Consider the following 18,860-nt stretch of genomic DNA (forward strand, 5'->3'; position numbering starts at 1 on the left):
GCTCTCTTGGTGGTAATAGGCTAACAGGCCCCTCCAGCTTCCCTTTCTCTTTCCAGACCATCACGATCCAGTTAACTTTCCTTAAGACCGGGAGTGGCACCCTCCTGCTCACATGCCTTTTGTCCCTTCCCGTTGCCTGGAGGGTTAAGTGCCAAGTCTTCCGCCCAGTAGGTACTACTTGTGAAAATGTTATTCAGTGCTGCTGTCGCCATCTATTGTTACTTTGGAAGAATCTGTCTTCCAGAGAATCTGTCAACTCTTGACTGCCTCTGGACCTTCTTAGACTGTGCTGACTTAATTACGCTTTTTAGGGAAAAATAGTAAAGGCTCAATTATATATATTTATGTCAAGGTCAATCAAAATAATAATCCTTAGCTAGTCCGGATGCAGCATATAGCTCATTAGAAAATAAATGGTCTCCAAATGACCAAAATAGCATCACAAAATAATAAGGCTACTTTTTAATTCGAATAGCACCTTCACTACTGTATGTAATCTCATTTAACCAGTGATTACTGGGCTTATGGGAGGAATGCCTAAGCCCTTGTCCACAGTGTAATTATTCTGTATACCTTTAGACATACTTTTTCACAGAATAATTGCCTAATTTACAGAATATTGAAAACAATAAATTTTAAAAGATTTGGAGGTTGTTGGTTGTGGGCAAATGGAAAAGGTTACTTAAGAAGAGACTCAAGTAGCAGAGATCCAACATCATGAGAGCAGGGAGAGGAGAACAACCTATAAAAATTTGTCAACCATCTTAGTGGGCTGTGCACTTCTGGACGACAGCTCTACATTGTGAGATAGCCCTTGGACCTGCCATGTATTCTAGTGGAGGAACAAACTAGGTTCTCAGGTCACACCCAGCTGGTGGCTGGTTGGAACTCCTGTGTCTTGAATCCTGAAGCCAGTATTCTTTCTCTTGTTCATTTTCTACTCAAAGTGAAAAAAAAAAAAATCAGCCAAAGGCTAAATCACATATAATTTACACACTTATCATCATTAAAGAAAGCAGGAGAAGGTATAATGGAATTTGGAAACATTCTCATCACAATGGGTACATTTTTGTTTTTTAAGTTCTGGCTTTTAATGGAATAGACGTCAGTTGCCTTCTTACAGTTCCCAGAACCATTCAATAAGGGCCTTTAAAGACTGATGAATGAATGAATGGAGCGAATGCATCTAGGCAGTAAACTTCATGAGAAACCTCTCATTACATCACCCTGTTGGATGAACAAAGCCATACTCTTAATTTGGGTAACAAGCGCTGCTTCACAGCCAAGCATATACTGGGTGCTTAGAGTTGTTGCTCTTCCTAAGACAACTGGAAAGACCTCTGGCATGCTCTGTAGACCATTATACATTGTGTGTGTGTATACGCGTGTGCGTGCTCACACATGTGCTGTGTGTACTGTGTTAGAGATTTTATGTAGAGATTGGTTAGAAGCTGACTTCAAGGGAGCTGGGAATGGTGGCCAATACTTGGGCAAAATTGCTCCACAGGAAGCTAGAGTCCTCCTGAACTCAAAAAAAAAAAAAATGATGAAACTCACATGTTCACATGTCAACATTCAGTCTTTTATTAACATGTTGTTCTTATTCCAGATGTCGCTGGTCAGCTTCAAGGAAATCTGTGTAGTCACAGTGGGAGTAACAATGCCAGTTGGTACACATCAATAGTAACTTTAATTCTTTATATTCATATAGTTTTTTCTTCTTTAAAACTCTTTCATGTCCTTAGACCACCTTTGGAAAGAAAATAGTTTCCACTTTGGAAGAGCCAGGCCCCAAGATGTTGGGTGGCCTGTCAAAGGCACAGAGACTTCAGGGCTGCATCGACTGAATGCCGAGAGCACTGGATTCCGTCCCTAAGCATGGCTCTATCCCTTGGGTCACATGCTCTCTTGACAATTATGACGATGGAGAAGTCATCCATCTGAGGGCTGTTTGTCTTTGAGTCTTTTTAAGTGGAAAGAAGTGGCTCTATTTTGAAGGGAGAAGGGAGAAAAAGGGCAAAGGAGGGCAATGGTTCCACTCTGCTATGAGACTGGCATGAGGTTACTCCTAGGATCATCCTTGTCTTTCTCAGAATAAACATCTGGTCCCTCTCTACCCAGCCTTGGGCTTCCTTCCCTCCCTGGTGTGTCCTCGCCCTGCAATTCTGTTTGTTATTCGTTTCTCCTTGACTCCTGAAGTTGGCTTTCAGTCTTCCCTTTAACACAGTGTCTGCAGACATCATAACCTGCTCAAATCTAATGCAGTTGCCTGCTCTTGTGCTTGACCTGAGTGCCGTCCTTGATGGTGGAGTCCTCGGGTCAGACTCTGGAACGTGAACAAACCCAACCCTGAAAACTTTTTTACTTCTTTCCCCTGCATTACAAGTCTTGTTTACATCCACAGTTACAAAGAGGTGGTGGAGAGGTGGGGCTCCTCCCGATTCATTTCCTTAACAGGGGCAGACCTGGTACAGAATTGGTTAACTCGTAGTTGTCACTCACGTGTGATTAAGCTCATTTAGCTTAGCACAGCATGTCAAGACCAGGACAATAAACCTGCCTCCCCATAATCGCAGAACATTGATAGTGTGAACCATTGGGGCTTTTTCTTCTATTTAGCTCCAGCACCCAACATGATGCCTTGCATGTTGTTTGTTTGTTCTTTAAATAAACACTTTCTAACCAGCTATGTCTAATTGAGCTGTGGTTGGGTAAGAGAATGTAAAAAATACACGCTTTCAAATGGTGTGTGTGTGTTCATGAGAGAGCAGGCGGAAGCGAATGGTAAGGCAACGAAGCAGAGTGGACGCAGTGGATGCATCTGGGTGAAGGCTGGATGGGCGTCGCTCACTCTCCTTGTAGCTTTTCTGAAGTTTGAAATGACATTGAAATAAAAATTATTTACAAAAATATATAAAATACAAAACAAAGGATAGGTACAGGACAGGGCCATCTAAGCGGTTCTGCAACACACACACACACTAACCTTGAAAAAATGTTTTACCCTTTATCATAACCCCATTTGTAAACCTGATTTGTGTCCCTCTTTCACGTGATTAACCTAACATTAAGAAACAACACCTGGGAAAGAAATTAATGGAATTTTTCTATCAGATTTTTAATTTACCTGTGGTTTCATGTTTGGCCTAAAAGGTGTTTGGGCAGACCAAACACAGTCATGTTTGCGTGTCATTAGGGAAGCCCTCATTGTGACCCAGAGCATAAGGAATGGTCAGGCTCCTCTTTCCCTTTTGTGCTCTCAAAGCAAGTACCATATAGTAATGTAAATGCCTACGTAGGGATATTTGTGAGATCATATTTTTACTAATCACTCGTATTATTTTAACCTTTTGCAAGCGCAAGAACCATGCTCAGCAGTTAGCTGCTTTCATATGATGCAATATCAGACAGTGATATTGAGAATATACTCTCTGGGTCTGCTGACAGGTTCAAGTAATTTAAAAAAAGAAAAAAAGTAAGAACCCCTATTCAAGTTTTTTTGTTATTAGGTAAAGAAAAACAGTAGCTAGTAGTCAAATGTATCTCTTATCACCTGGAAAGTAGAGGTCATGCTATATAACTTATTTTTTTAATGTTTATTTTTTGGTCAACTTTGAGAACTTGCTAATAAATGTAATGTTTTGTCATTGTATGTAACTATTCTCTGATGCAAAGGAAAAAGAGAGAGGCTTTCTCCAAAGAATCAACTCTGAAGCAACAACTCATGAAGCCATTGAATTTTTATAATCCTCTTAGCTTTCTTCTCCTTAAAAATGCCTTCTCTGGGCAAAGTGGACCGTCTCCCACTCCGTTTTGTTCTTTTGCATGGCCTGCAGTCAGTCACATGGCTCGTTGACCAAAGCAAAGGGAATTGGCGCAATCAGGTCCCACCTCCAGGAGGCAGTGTGGGGCTGTTGGGGGCTTAAGATCACAGGCCCAGTTCTAAGGGCACTGCGTGTTACCTGACTGACCTTGGACAGCCGACCTGGCAAATCACTCTGAGGCTGTCTCCTCTCTGTTAAACAAGATACACCCTGATTGGGTTGCTTGATATGTTGATTAAATGCCATAACACAGGTGAGGCCCAGACGACTATGCTAGCAGATGAAACTGAAAGCCGTGCCTATGATAAAATGACTGTCACTCAGGTCTTTCAGTTCCCTCCACACTGTCGAGGAATGAAGTCCTCAGTGTGGGTTGTGGAGAGGCTGGAAGGGATGTGTGGGAGTTGGAGGCTTGAGGTGTGGTGTGGTCACCACATCCAGATGATTGGGAGGTGGGCGGTTGTGGCCTTTGGTGCTAAAGTTGTCTTACCTTGATTAGGTGAGTCATTGACTGAACCTTTTTCACAAAAGGCTAATCAAGGAGTACAGCCAAAGGAACTCAGGTCTTCAGCAGTCTGCACCTAGGAAAATCCATGGTTTGCCTTAATTTGTGGCGTTTACTCTTGTTTTATAAGATCGTGCCATTTAATTTTTAAGTTCTTCTTAGTACTTGGGTTCTTAGTAGGTTTGTGCGGAGTAGGTAGGTACCTTAATGTCTCCCTCCTCAGCCAGATTTGTCAAGGGGCAGGTACGTGTGTTTCATGATTCGGGTTAAATTGCATTGAAGACACGCCTTTCCCTGGTGGAGGATTTTGAGTTACTAATTAAATTCTTAACCTCTAGCTCTCTTCCTTCGACATATGGGAGTTGTGGGTGTGTTTTTTTTAAAAAACAAAAGCGAAAGACTAAATCCAAGAAATGCTCTGTCATTAACACATTCTTTTTTATTGAGGGGTAAGAGCAATGCGCCTGTGTTTAGAAAGCCTTCCCTAAGTCAAGACGTGAATGAGTTGCACCTGTGTGAAATGATGACTTGTTTAAAAGGTCATAACCTCCCAGTGGTCGTGTAGGAAATGAGGTCATCTTTACTTTTTGTTCAGGGTGAATGAAAGTTAAATTTATTAGTTGGAATAATATCTACTGTGTGGTATCGCTCCTGCTGCTGTGTAAAGATCACAGCCATTGGACGTCTGGCCTGCCACTTGTGAACTGTTACTACTTTAATTTTTGTATGTCCTTTGATGTGTAAAAGAAAAACCGTAAGTTTTAATAATCATAGGTTTTAGTAGGTGACCTTTTCTAACATGATGAGTATTTAGAGTTGCATTGAGATAGTGACTGTCTTGGAAAATGACTGCCTCAGGCTGGAAGGGTTTAGGTTTTTCCTACTTGTTTAAGCAAACGGGAGTTTTTTAAGGCAGTGTAGTTTTTGGAAGTCTGATATGGCAGGCACGTAGTGTGCCTAGACTCTGGTTTTTATTTTAGCCATGTGACCTTGGGCAGGTCACTTAACTCCCCTGGGCCTTGTTTTCTCTAAAATTTGGGTTGGGCTAATTATAATTTTCTTTCTTTTTTTTTGGTAGAGGGAAAGGGGCAAGTATAAAAAGCTACGTCTGATTCTGAAAGTCTTGCACCTTTGTTTCTTCTCAGGGCCTTGGGATGAGGAATGATTTTTAAAAATCAGAAGACACTTATAAGGCACCTAAATGGTGAAGACAGAGTTCCCGGGTTGTAGGGCAGGGACTGCTACCTTGACACCGTTATAGGCCTTCATCTGAGGGGACTTCGTTCAGACCTGGATGTCTTTCTTCCTTTGCCCAACAGCAGGTGGATAGCACGCCACCCACAGTAGGTGCCGCGCGACGTTTCCGTGGATGCCTGCTAATAACGCAGTTCAGCTCTAATAGTGCTAATGATGCAGTTCAACACTATAGTCACCAGGGGGGTTTATTTTAACCTCATGCTTGGATTCAATTCAATTACTTTTTCTAATTCAATTACTTTTTTTTTGAAGGAACTCATTAATGAATGTCTGGCTGACTTCAGCTCATGGATAGTAAGGGCTTGCGGATTTAACGTGCTATATAAGGATTTAACTGTGCTATTTCTAGTCAGTGAGTAAACTAAGTTTAGGGTCTCTCAGAACTTTATTAGAAACCTGAAACCTAAGCAGTTTGGCCCAGAGGACCCACGCTGCATGCAGCGAACGGTGCCTCTGTGGGGAGAATAGATGAGGAAATGTGGGGAGTCCAGTGGGGTCTCCGGAGCCATTTTTTGTGGCACTTAGTGGGCAAGGCAGGAGGAGGTGCAATCCCCACACTTCACCTCATGGGACTTCACGGGGATTTCATTTGTGGGAAATTTAATCTGATGTGTCAGGCAAGGCAATTTTCTTGACCCTTTCCAATGAGTAATTGTGTAGAGAAGCACCTTTTAAGGGCAAAGGGAACTAAACTAATTTTGGTGGCATCTTCTGAAATGCTGAGCTGGAAAGGGGGCAATTTCTGAATTATGGGGCCCTGATCTTAAGTTTCTGGGGGCCGGGGGGCTGGGGCTGGTGAACTAGTAAATTGGGAACTTTCTGAGGGCCCAGCTGTGTGTAAACAAGCATCCAATAAAGGCTCTTGGAGGGTAAGAGCAATGCCTTCAGGTTCTTAATTTGTTTTTCCTTATATTGTCCACAGCAGGCATCGTTTGATGTCCTGTGACTGAGAAAATCAGCCTTGAAACTTTATTATGCCTTTGGAGATGGAGCCCAAAATGAGCAAGCTCGCCTTTGGGTGCCAGAGAAGTTCCACATCGGATGATGACTCTGGCTGTGCCTTGGAGGAGTATGCCTGGGTTCCCCCTGGACTTCGACCAGAGCAGGTAGGACCCTAGTCATCCGCGTTGTGTTTTTCAGTGAGATTTAAGATTTTTAAAGGAGTTTTAGAAATGTATAGAACATCACTGCCACACTGACATACCACGCTCCCCAGTCCTCACTCTCCTTTGGATGGTCTTACGGTTTTGCTTTTTAAGGTCATACTTAGTTTCTCAATGAAAGTTTTCTGTCCCTCTTGGACTCTTGGGTCCAGAAGCCCTAAAAGGATGCTCTAATGAATGAAATCCAGAGCACTGCATATGCACTCATTACGTGTATTTCTGATGAGTCCCTTTGCAGAAAATGAGAGGAATTTAACCTTTTGAAAAACTCAGTAACAACAGAAAGGTAATAAAAGAGGAAAGTTTCCATGCCAGCTCTCAGCCAGGTTCTGCTTTGGAAGAGAGGCAGTGCAGAGCTGTGAGAAACCATCTGCAGCGTCACTGCGCAGACATTTCACGTAAAAACCTGCCACCGCACAGTGTGCATTGAACATTAAAACTGAAGAGCTAATGTTGTGCTTTGTTAGTATTGTTATTTTAAGGAGGAGGAGAACACTCCATATGCCTTATTTTCCCAATGTCCTTATAATGATGAACTTGTTAAAAATTGCGGGAGATATTTATTATAAGGGCTGAGGCATAGTTTGAAATAACAGGTGCCCCCTGGGTGTGCAGTTGCTTGAGTTATGGTTGTTTCCGGTATGATGGGAGCTCTCTTGAGAATCGGGGCTCCTTATCCTTCTGGGGCCTAGCATTGTACCTTGCACACGTGTATCCGGTATTTATCACTGTAAAAGCTGCTGTAGCTGATACAGTGGGGAGAGGGTGGAGTGCTGCAGCGCCAGTTAGGAAAGCAATGTTTTGACAAACTGCTTATTAATAAAGAACCCCTTCTAGCAGCTTAGAGTGGGTAGGTTTTGTGAGATACTAAGATATTGCATTGGACAGGCCCCCAATTCCCAGTCTCCTATCTTTCTTTCTTGAGTCTTTTTCATTGTTTCTCAGCACAACAGTACTCGTTAAGGGATGCTCCTTTAAATATAACAGGAAAAAAAAAAATGAGTTCTCCTTTCCCGAATGAACCAGGCATAGCTCAGTGTGGCTCCCCTCCAGTTTCTTTGGGGAAATTGACTCCAGGTATTTAGAAAAGAACACCCAGAGAAGCAAAGAAAGCCGACGCTTGGAGAGAACCTGATAAGGGAGAGTTTACAGAGTGTAACAAAACAGCTTTTGTCTTTGTAACGTGTAAAATTCAGAGATCAAATTCCGTGTGTTTGTGTACTGGCTGGCCTGGGGACAGTGTCACACAGCCTGTGTGGCTGTTTGCAGCATTCACCCACGACTCTCTTGGCTGACCCTGGGGAGTTTGGCTGAGGGATCCTGGCGTTAAATGTGCATATTTTATGGTGTGTAATTTATGATGGCCCTAATTGTCACTACAAATTACATTCCTGAAGAGCAATCTAGCAGCTGGATGCCAGCTATCTGAAGGTTTGCAGTTCTGCTGAGTTGGCTCAGCTGGTCTTCTCATTAACACAAGAGGCCAAGCCTTATCCCCATAGGGAAAGGTAACTTTTTAACATGGATATAAGTTAAAGATGTTCACTTTCTGTATGCTCATGTTCTTCTCTCTCCATCTCTTAGATCCAGCTCTATTTTGCTTGCTTACCAGAGGAGAAGGTTCCATATGTTAACAGCCCTGGAGAGAAACATCGAATTAAACAGCTTTTGTACCAGTTGCCACCACATGATAATGAGGTAAAAAAAAACAACAACACCACAACACACACAACAACAGGAAGAGAGCTAAGAAAATAAACACTAAGCATTGAGATGTCCCCCATAAACCCCAGCTCCTCACTGGCTGCAGCTGTCTTCTGCCTTTCTTCAGTTAAAATTTGGCCAGAGAATACAGCTTTCCATTCTTTGAGAGAGAAAAGGGTGTCAGTGCAATAAACTTAACACAAGTTGGTTTTTATAGTGTTTGCAGCCACCCACTGATGATCAGGAGCCTGCAGGTTGCTGAGATCGCCCCGCCCCTTCATCCCGACTCAATGCTTTGTGGTAGTTCAGGCCCGCAGTTGAGTCATTGAGTCGAGTGCCTGTAGAATGTAGAGCAGAAGTGGCAATTAACAAGTTTAAACCTTTTGTTAGAAAGGTTAATGTCTCACATATTTTTAGAGTCTCTGCTGATAGTTTAAATTAAACATTTCATATTAAAAAAAAAAAAGTGTTCTTTTAAATTGCTTTTCCCTTTTGCTAGAGGCTGTAAGGTTTGGTGTCAGTGAAAAGTATGGTGTTATTTCTCAACCGGGGCTTCGTGGGGGCAGGCCATCTAAGCGTGCTCTTTGTTTCCTGAAACTCTGAGCCTGGGAGTTAAGCGTTGGTGCGGGGACTGTGCTCAGTGTGGTGCTCCTGTCCCCTTCCCCTCGAAGGTGCGGTATTGCCAGTCTCTGAGCGAAGAGGAGAAGAAGGAACTGCAGGTGTTCAGCGCCCAGCGGAAGAAGGAAGCCCTGGGGCGAGGAACGATTAAGCTGCTGTCCAGAGCGGTCATGCACGCCGTGTGCGAGCAGGTAGCCCTTTCTAGATTGAGCGGCCGTGGCGGTGATGTGGGAGGAGTGACGGGGGGGGTGGAGAGGGGGGCGGAGGGGTGACAGGGCTAGCACATGTGTGGGCCCTGAAGGCCTCCAAAAACATAAACGAAAGAAAGGCAGCCTAGCTTTTTATTAAATGGGGATTCAGGTTTATAACTGGCTACATTGCCAGGTATGATGGGGGAGCCCGTCTGCCCTTAGGTGGGCATCGGGTGAAATCCTGCTCTTCTTAGGATCCTGCTATGTTGGGAGGTGCTAGGGTAAGCCTAGTGTTAGAAAAAGGCAGACATATTGAAGACATTCGGGTCCTTACTGGCCGCTTGTGGTGTAGGAAACGCATCCAGCAGGAGGCTGGCTCAGGAAAACCACTCCTAATGTGGGTCAGACGAACCCATTCTTAGAAACAGTCTAGTGTGGAAGTCTATCTGAGGCACGTTCATTTCAGCTGAGACTCACACGTAATCCAGCATTAAGAAGCTACTTATTCACGGGAGGGGGCAAAAGGAAAGCTTTCCTGACAAATTTGGGGCTTAGCGGCAAGTGGCAGAGGCCGAGAATCCAGTCGTTGGAGAAGGATCGTTCTTTCTGTTTTCAGTGTGGGTTGAAGATAAACGGAGGTGAGATCGCGGTGTTTGCCTCACGGGCGGGCCCTGGCGTGTGCTGGCACCCATCCTGTTTTGTCTGCTTCACGTGTAACGAGCTGCTGGTCGACCTCATCTATTTTTATCAGGATGGAAAAATTCACTGTGGCAGGCACCATGCTGAACTGCTCAAACCACGGTGTTCAGCATGTGATGAGGTAAAAAAGTTCGTCCCTTCACACTGGAAAAAATGAGCTTCCCGTAAGCCAATATTCCACTGTTCACATCTAAGCAAAATAGAAATATCTCCTGCTCTTGCTTTGTTTTGTGTATTTTTAAGATAACGCTGTACATTCATGCAATGGAAGAAGTTGTAGCTAATAGAGGGTGGACCACAGGTGTCTAAGTGGGAGGTTCTCGATGCATGGTAAGGGGAAAAAACAAATTGCAAGAAGGGTACACAGCAGGTGATCGTATTTTTGTTAAGGGAACAAACCAGGGTTGTATGCATATTTGTTGACATCCAGAAACAGATGGAAAGACATACACTAAGTGAACAGCGGTTACCTTTGGGCAAGTGGGAAGGGATGGTAGTGTGAACGGAATATTTTTTCCTAAGCTTTTTGTCTTAAAAAAGTAATGTTAGATTGACAGAAGAGTTGGAGGTGTTAGAGTTCCTATATACCCTTCTCCCAGATTTCCCTGTTGTTAACATCTTACAAGTCAGTATATGCATCGAAACTAAGATAACTAAGAGAAGTTAACATTGCTGTTATACCATTAACTAAACTCTACACTTCATTTAGTTTTCCGGTTTTTCTACTAATGTGTCTTTTCTATTCTAAGATCCAGTCCAGGGTACTTCGTTGCATTTATTATTTTTTCCTCCTGAGTCTCCTTTACTCCGTGACAGTGACTGTTCAGTTTTTACTTTTATACATTTGTTTATTTTTTTAAAGTTTTTTTCAGTGATGTGTGGTATTCAAAAATTTTTTTGAATCCAAAAATTTCTTAAACTTAAGTCTTTAAGCTGGAGATAGCCAGCAGGTCAGACGAAGCAGTGGCTGTACAAGTGTTGCTCGCACAGGCCAGCGTCTAGATTGCTATACCTGTTGACTCCACAGACATTTTTACGAGTTTTCTATTAAAACACAGACCACTAAATTATTTCTATGTTAATGTCTTCTTTGCCAGATTATGCCAATAAAATTCGATCGGGAGCAAAATAATGACCAAATTAATTATCTCCAATGAAGAAATCTGTTTCGATTTTTTTTTTTTCCAATTACAGTTGACATTCAGTATTATATTAGTTTCAGGTGTACAGCATAGTGGTTCAACATTTATAACGTTTAAACAAGCACTTAGTCTCTCTTTTTTCACGTTTCCAATTACCGCTCTTGTTTTATGACTAAAGAACGTTAGATGAAAGCTTGAGGCTGTAAGAAACAAGGTTAGCTATCTAAGCGACTTGGCCTTTGAAATAGCTCACAATGATTTTCTGTCATCCTCTGGTTTCATATTGCTTTTAAAGATAATTTTTGCTGATGAGTGCACGGAAGCCGAGGGCCGCCACTGGCACATGAAGCACTTCTGCTGCCTGGAGTGTGAGACGGTCCTGGGAGGGCAGAGGTACATCATGAAGGATGGCCGCCCCTTCTGCTGTGGCTGCTTCGAGTCTCTGTATGCGGAGTACTGCGAGACCTGTGGCGAGCATATCGGTGAGTCCATAGCCTGGCCTGTCTGCTCGGCCATGTTCCCATAAGTCTGTTTATGTTTGCCCACAGTCATCTTTTAAATTGAGGTATAGTTTTACATACAGGGAAATGTACAGATCTTAAGTATTTCAATTTGATGAGTTTTGACAAATCAGTATGTAGTTAATTCTCATTATATGAGGGATTTGTATTCTCCAAAGTCTCTGACTTATCGAAGACCAAGCTGTTGCTCCTAGAGGATATACAGGGATAGGTTCCTACCAGCCCCCGGGCACATATATTGTTGGTTCATTAACATTGAACTCACAGTTAATGAGCTGTAACTTGGCCTGAGTAAAGGTTATCTGATACATGTATTTTTTCTGTAAGGCACATCACAGCCCCCTTGCACTTAGGATCACTAGACAGCACTATGTTTGGGGGTCATTTAAGTAGCAAAAGCAACAAAAAGCACAAAAATCTAAGGAAAACAGGGTACTAAATAGACCACAATCCTGCCACTTGTTGAAAGCACGAGAGCTGGAACAAAAGGCAGTGTCACCTTGTTTGACTTCACCTGGGAACATGTGTGTCTGTCAACTCACATTTTTTACCACTCTGCACATGTCTGCAAGTGACCTTGAAAACCCTGCCAAGTATTGATTTGGGGGTTTCAAATAAATTTTAGCAGGTAGGCAAATTTGTAAATATAGATTTTGTGTGACATACAACCCTATCAAGAACCATTTCCATCACCCCTTTTTCCATTTCCTTTGCCTTTGTTTCGAGGTTGAACTATAGCCTGTTCTATCCCTTTTTAAAACAGGTGTCGACCATGCCCAGATGACCTATGATGGGCAGCACTGGCACGCGACAGAAGCCTGCTTCTCTTGTGCCCAGTGCAAAGCCTCTCTGCTAGGGTGTCCCTTCCTTCCCAAACAAGGTCAGATTTACTGCTCGAAAACATGCAGCCTTGGTGAAGACGTCCATGCCTCTGATTCCTCAGACTCCGCGTTTCAGTCTGCTCGCTCCAGGGACTCCAGAAGAAGTGTCCGGATGGGCAAAAGCAGCCGGTCAGCAGATCAGTGTAGACAGTCTCTCCTCTTGTCCCCTGCTCTAAACTACAAGTTTCCGGGCCTTTCAGGCAATGCCGACGATACCCTTTCTCGGAAATTGGATGATCTGAGTCTCTCCAGGCAGGGAGCAGGTTTTGTCAATGAAGACTTTTGGAAAGGCCGAGTAGAGCACGAAACCCCAGAAGACCCTGAAGAGTGGGCCGAGCATGAAGATTATATGACACAGCTCCTCCTCAAGTTTGGTGATAAAAGCCTCTTTCAGCAGCAGCCCAATGAGATAGATATTCGAGCCAGTGAGCATTGGATATCTGATAACATGGTTAAAAATAAGACCGAATTAAAGCAAAATAACCAGAGCCTCGCAAGTAAAAAATACCAATCTGATATGTATTGGGCACAGTCACAAGATGGACTGGGAGATTCTGCGTATGGCAGCCACCCAGGCCCGGCAAGCAGCAGGAGGCTCCAGGAGCTGGACCTGGACCATGGGGCTTCGGGATACAATCATGATCAAACACAGTGGTATGAAGATTCCCTAGAGTGTTTGTCAGACTTGAAACCAGAGCAGAGCGTTCGGGATTCTATGGATTCTCTGGCTTTGTCTAACATCACAGGTATGTAATCTAGGGATTATGTGGTATTTGAAAAAAGAGCCACTAAAAAGTCTGCTCTGAAAATTACAGTTCAACACTGGTAGGGGCTGTGCTAATTAAAACCGTAGACCAGGGAAGGAAGGAGTTTTTGTCCAGTGCCAAACACTGTATAGCAAAACAACTGTGCAAATGTGTGTGCGTGTGTGTGTGTGTATGTATACATATATAACATATTCTTAATATGATCTTTTTGAATAGGTATTATTGCCCTTAAAGAGGAAGAAGTTGGTGTATTTTGATAATGGAGTCTGCATCTGTGTTTGAAAGATACTGTACTTGATTGTGCTGTATGAATTTCAAGTTATTAAAATCAGCCTGCATACTTGTTAAGCTCATGACATATTTTTGTATGTACCTGCATTGCCCTGTGGCAACAGATAGCTCAAAAATAGCTGAATACTTTTTACCCAGGTTATAAAGTAATATGTAATATTTTCAAAGCACATTCATATCAGTTATTCACATTTTTATCCTTAAAATGACCCTGAGCTGTATAGAGTAGATATTATTGCATTTTCTAAATGAGGAAACTTGAATTACCAGAGGCTAAATGCCTAACTTTAGGGGTTTTTAAAGGCAAATATTTGCAATAATTGTCTTCGCATGCAAAAATATTGCTGTTACACGGCTGGTTTTAATCGTCAAACTCATGACATCCAGTCCTTTCATAGAGGTGATGTTTCTGTCACGTAGACAGGAAAGCCTTTAGCGGTTGCCTGCTGCAGGGCCGACCCTCACCGGCTGCTGCGGCAAGGGGGGGGGGCATGTAGGACAGTGTCCCTCCTGGTCTCTGTGGGACTTTTCAAAGGGGAGTTGAGGAATGGTAGGTGAGACTAAATTATTGATCCCCTCCTGTTTTCTAGGTCCTATGTTAGGCGTTGAACATTTATCCAAAAAATAGGCATCATTGGGTACACAGTGTCAGGGCTGGAGGTTCCTTGACAGTGCAGGCTGGAAAGCAGGCTCCCTTTAGCAAGTAGGAAGAAGGGGGGAACCCGCTGGACAACAGTCCACACCAGTGCTTCCTGTCGCCCGGCTGTAGGCATTTAGCCTCACTTGCCTGGGCCCTGTTAAGAACGGGAGGACAGTATCAGTCTGGGGAAAAGTTTCAGAGTAAGATTAATCCGGAAGCAGCATGCTGTTTTACGGGTTGAAGGGTAAGAAGACTGGTTAGGGGTTGGCAGACTTCTTTAAGGGGCTAGATGGGGCTTCGGGGGCCACACCATCTCTGCCGCAGCTCCTCAGCTCTGCCACTGTAGAAAGCACCGCAGGTAATGGGTAAGCGAGTAGGTGTGGCCCTGCTGCAGTGAAAGCCTGTGCCCAGTAGGCTGCGGGCGCTGTGGCCCTGGGGCGGTGCTCTGCTGACCGCTGCCTCGGGGTAAGAGGACAATGAGCGTGGCCATGAGGATGCAAAGGAAGGGACTGCTGGGAGAGATGCCCCAGCGAGGCGGTCTGGCTTAAACGGATTGAGAGGCAGGATTCTAACGGGAATGAATTAATGGTGAGACTTTCATGAAGCGCTGTTAAGTTGCCCATGTTCGTGCCATGTGCTGTCATGTTTGGCTCCGGAACCACCGGACTCCTAGGAGAGGTTAGGCCCCTTGGGTCGGTAATGACATTCATACCTCCCCTCTCCCTCTCTCTCTCGGCCTGTGGTTTTTCCTTCGTGGGTGTTAATCAGATACCGAAATTTAGGAGGATCTCCTTTGGAATGCTTCCTTTCAGTAGCTTGTTTGCGGTGATTGTCGGAACACCGAGGTTATTGAGAATCACACCTCGCCTTGGGTTTTCTTGCAGGGGCTTCGGTGGATGGAGAAAGCAAGCCGAGGCCGTCCTTGTATTGTCTGCAAAACTTCGAGGAGATGGAGGCGGAGGACTGTGAGAAAATGAGCAACATGGGGACCCTGAACTCGTCCATGCTGCACCGGAGCGCGGAGTCCCTCAAGAGCCTCAGCTCCGAGCTGTGCCCGGAGAAGACCATGGCCGAGGAGAAGCCGGCGCACCTGCCCGCGCTGCGGAGGTCCAAGTCTCAGTCCAGACCCCAGCAGGTCAAGTTTTCGGATGACGTCATCGACCGCGGCAGCCACGACCCGCTGGAGGTCCGGCAGCCGCCCCTGAGCGAGAGGACGCGCAGACGGGCGTACCCCGCGGACGAGCGGGGGTCGCGGCCGCACCACCACCGGCGCCGCCGCAGCAGGAAGTCCCGCTCCGACAACGCCCTGAACCTCGTGGCCGAGAGGAAGCACGCGCCGCACGACCGGCTGCGGCTCTACGCGCCCGAGACCTACGAGAAGTTCATCCAGAGCCAGAGCGCGCGCGAGATCCGGGCGTACGTGCAGGGCGCCGAGCTCCCCGGGCGCTGCGCGCGCGCCGCCGGCTACGCGCGCCAGCCGAGCCCGGGCCTGCCGCGCTTCCTCGGCCTCTTCGCCGACGACGGCGACTCCTGGTGCTCCTCGTCCTCCTCCTCCTCCTCCTCCGACTCGGAAGAAGAGGGCTATTTTCTCGGACAGCCCATTCCTCAGCCGCGGCCGCAGAGGTACGCCTACTACGCGGACGACCTGGTTTCCAGCCCGGCCTCTGCGCTCCCCACGCCTCCGTTCGGTCCGGGGACAGCCAAATCCAAGAAGAAAAAGGGACACAAGGGCAAAAACTGTATTATTTCTTAACGCGGTAGCTGTGGAGATCATGTTTCGGTTTCCGCCATGAACCACCTGGAATCCTTTTTTTCTTTCATAGGGAAGTTGCTTAAAATAGTTTAAAAGTGCTTTGCCCATGTAAATGAGCCTCTCCCCCTCCCCGCCACCCCACACACTGCTGTTTACAGTGTCCGATTAACATTCAGAAGGTGGGACTGCTCCCGTGCCCCCTCCTCGGATGGTGCCGGTCAGGTGCATTGCGGTTCTCCATAGCTGCTTGGGTCTCCAGGCCGCAGGAGAAGCCGTGAGAAACTGTCGCGAGGAGATCGGATGGGGGCTGGGGTGGGTGTTGATTTTAGACAGCGGAGGACTTTGGCCGCCTCTGTGAAGCAATAGCGTTGGTGGTTGGTCGTCTGCGCCAGGTTGGCCCCGCCCCGAGCGGTGCGTCTTGGCGCACGGAGGGCTCGGAGTCACACTGACCCAGCCAGCACTGTGCCCCCCATCCCACCAGGCCCCCTCCCCCTTGCAGCCCCTCTTTAGCCAGGTAAACATTGTACTATTGTATTAGCTCCAGCTACAGATTGAAAACAAAAAAAAACAAAACAAAAAAACAACTTTGCTATTTATAATGTAGTATTTCATAGACTTTAAGTGTATCCCTAATTTAACGGTGCAAATATTAATGTACATAATGTACAGTTCAGATTTTAAAGCTGATATTTTTATATCCCTGAATTGCAAGATGTTTGTTACACTGCAGTGCTAGATTTGTTAGGGAACCAGAAACAGCATTTATGGATGAAACGATTGCTTGTATTTTAGTCAGGGTTTATAAGTTTAGATGGTCAAATTTATATTGCCTAGTGATGAAAAGTTCCATTTTTTTTTTTCTTCCCAATATTCAAAAGGCTCTGTATGCATGGTGGGGCTATGTAAATACTCTCTGAAACTATGGCCCTATTAATCTTACAAGTGTTATTTATGGGTCAAGCAATGTAAACTGTATAAATGTAAAAACAAACAAAAAACCCATATAGACCCCTGGAATATATGGTAAAAACAAGTAGGAACTGTTTGGGTGGATGTTTTTTTTTCCCCACTTGGGGATGGTGTGTGCGGGGGGAGGTGGGGGACTTTCCCATTTTTAGCAGGGTGGTGATTATCTCATGGGAAGAGACCGTAACTACAAGGATCTGCTTTTTTGTGGCAGAGGACTTTGTAGATTTATTATTTGGAGAGAGGTTATTCCTTTTCATCCCTCCCTTCCAGCTAATTTGTTGGCTTTTAGCAGCAATTTTGAAAACCGGGCCTTCTGATTATGTTTTTCTTTTAAAATCTTTAAATTAGAGGATGTTGTACCACTGACTACTTCAGCTTAATATGAGGTTCTATTTCCAGGGAAAATTATCTTGGGTTTGAACTAATGAGCTGATCTTCTGGTATGTGCCATTCTTGCACATACGTTTGCGTCCTAACTAAGGTCCTAGTGGTATTTTCGACCTTTCGGAAGGTATTTAACAAACAATAAATAATAAACTACCTACCTTTCTGAACACAAATGCTTGCAGACATATCCAGGCAACTTCCACTTTGCTCCTGTGTTCAGGCATGGGTCATGCTGCTGTTCCTCTCCCATTAGCAGATCAGCATCTGACTCTTGCACGTCCGCGGCCCGTTAGTAGGTGGGAAATAGGACTTGTGGCTCAGAGGCACAGCTGTTCATATATACTGGAATGGGAAAAAGCTGCTAGGCCTTGGGAAGAAGTGACATGAATCCAGTAGGCATACCGGTGGTCGATAGCATCCCCTGGACACGTCCCCTGGTTTCAGCAGGGTCTTGTATCTGGGCTAGACAGAGCCCCTTCAGAAACGCACCACAGTGAGAGCTCTTTACTCAGTAACTCTGTCAGCTCCCTGGTCTGACTAATTTAAAAACATCAGCAATGAAAAGGAAATGCATGTACTTGGCAAAAGAAATTCAAACATCAAGCAAAGTTTCCCCTAATCTTTGAAAAGAGTAGTTCCTCAGTTCCTGTCCCCAAAAGTAACGTTATTATTTCCAGTGTATCCTTCAGCTGTTTAAGCGTATTTACACAACTATACCTCTTTTAAAACACTAGCAAACTATACACACTGATATTTGCTTTTTTCACTTTATATGTGGACATTTCAAATTGGTGCATGTAGATCTACCTCATTCTTTCAATGACTGCATAATATTCCACTTTTAGATATACTGTAACTCACTTAACCTTGGTGATGAATTGAATTTCTTTGACACCTTGCCCTGCACTGACTCATGTGCTCATCAATTCTGAACAGCATAGTTACTGGGACAGAGGTTATACATTTAAAATTTTTGATGGATAGCAACAATTTTCCTCCAAAAGAAATTATACTGATTTACATTTATACTCTCAGTGTATGAGAGTCCTTATTCCATCACAGTCTCACATGGCATAGTAATAACTTTCTTGATTTTGAAAACCTATTTGGAACCTAATGATGCAAAGAGTGAGCATCTTTTTTTAAAATAATCCTCACCTGAGGATATTTTTCCCCATTGTTTTTTTTAGAAAGAGTGGGAGGGGGAGAGAAAGAAACCCCAATTGGTTGTCTTTCGAATGCCCCTTCATGGGGGCCGAGCCTGCAGCCGAGGTACTTGCCCTTGGCTGGACTCGAACTCAGGACCCTTCCATCCACAGGCTGGCGCTCTAACCACTGAGCAAAACCGGCTAGGGCGTAGGCATCCTTTTAGAAAAGAATATTGCTATCTGTTGCTTATAAAGGATAGATAACATCATAAACAGGTGATTCTTAGCCCGGGGAAATGCAGGTATAAACTGAGGTCACTGCCCTCAGTGGTTTTCAAATCAGTCTCAAAAGAGTAGTTGCTTTTGCTGCTTCTCACGCTACTCATCTTTTCCTTTGCTT

General features: G+C 44.7%; 1 protein-coding gene across 5 annotated transcripts in view; it reads left to right on the forward strand.

Moving 5' to 3' along the window:
- Positions 1-16,996, forward strand: part of PRICKLE1 (prickle planar cell polarity protein 1) — a 95,723-nt gene extending 78,727 nt beyond the window's left edge. For 3 of the 5 annotated variants that reach the window (XM_087814715.1, XM_087814718.1, XM_087814717.1), the window contains exons 2-8: positions 6,509-6,692; positions 8,334-8,447; positions 9,125-9,262; positions 9,879-10,082; positions 11,399-11,585; positions 12,388-13,251; positions 15,088-16,996. In XM_087814715.1, coding sequence (XP_087670841.1) covers positions 6,561-6,692; positions 8,334-8,447; positions 9,125-9,262; positions 9,879-10,082; positions 11,399-11,585; positions 12,388-13,251; positions 15,088-15,956 — 2,508 coding nt within the window. In that variant the 5' untranslated portion in view covers positions 6,509-6,560 and the 3' untranslated portion in view covers positions 15,957-16,996. The remainder of the gene's footprint in view (positions 1-6,508; positions 6,693-8,333; positions 8,448-9,124; positions 9,263-9,878; positions 10,083-11,398; positions 11,586-12,387; positions 13,252-15,087) is intronic. The other 2 variants (XM_087814716.1, XM_087814719.1) reach the window with 1 other exon arrangement.
- The last annotated feature ends 1,864 nt before the right edge of the window (positions 16,997-18,860 follow it).

This window comes from Miniopterus natalensis, chromosome 2 (assembly GCF_054644295.1).
Source record: "Miniopterus natalensis isolate mMinNat1 chromosome 2, mMinNat1.hap1, whole genome shotgun sequence".
Classification (NCBI taxonomy): Eukaryota; Metazoa; Chordata; class Mammalia; order Chiroptera; family Miniopteridae; genus Miniopterus; species Miniopterus natalensis.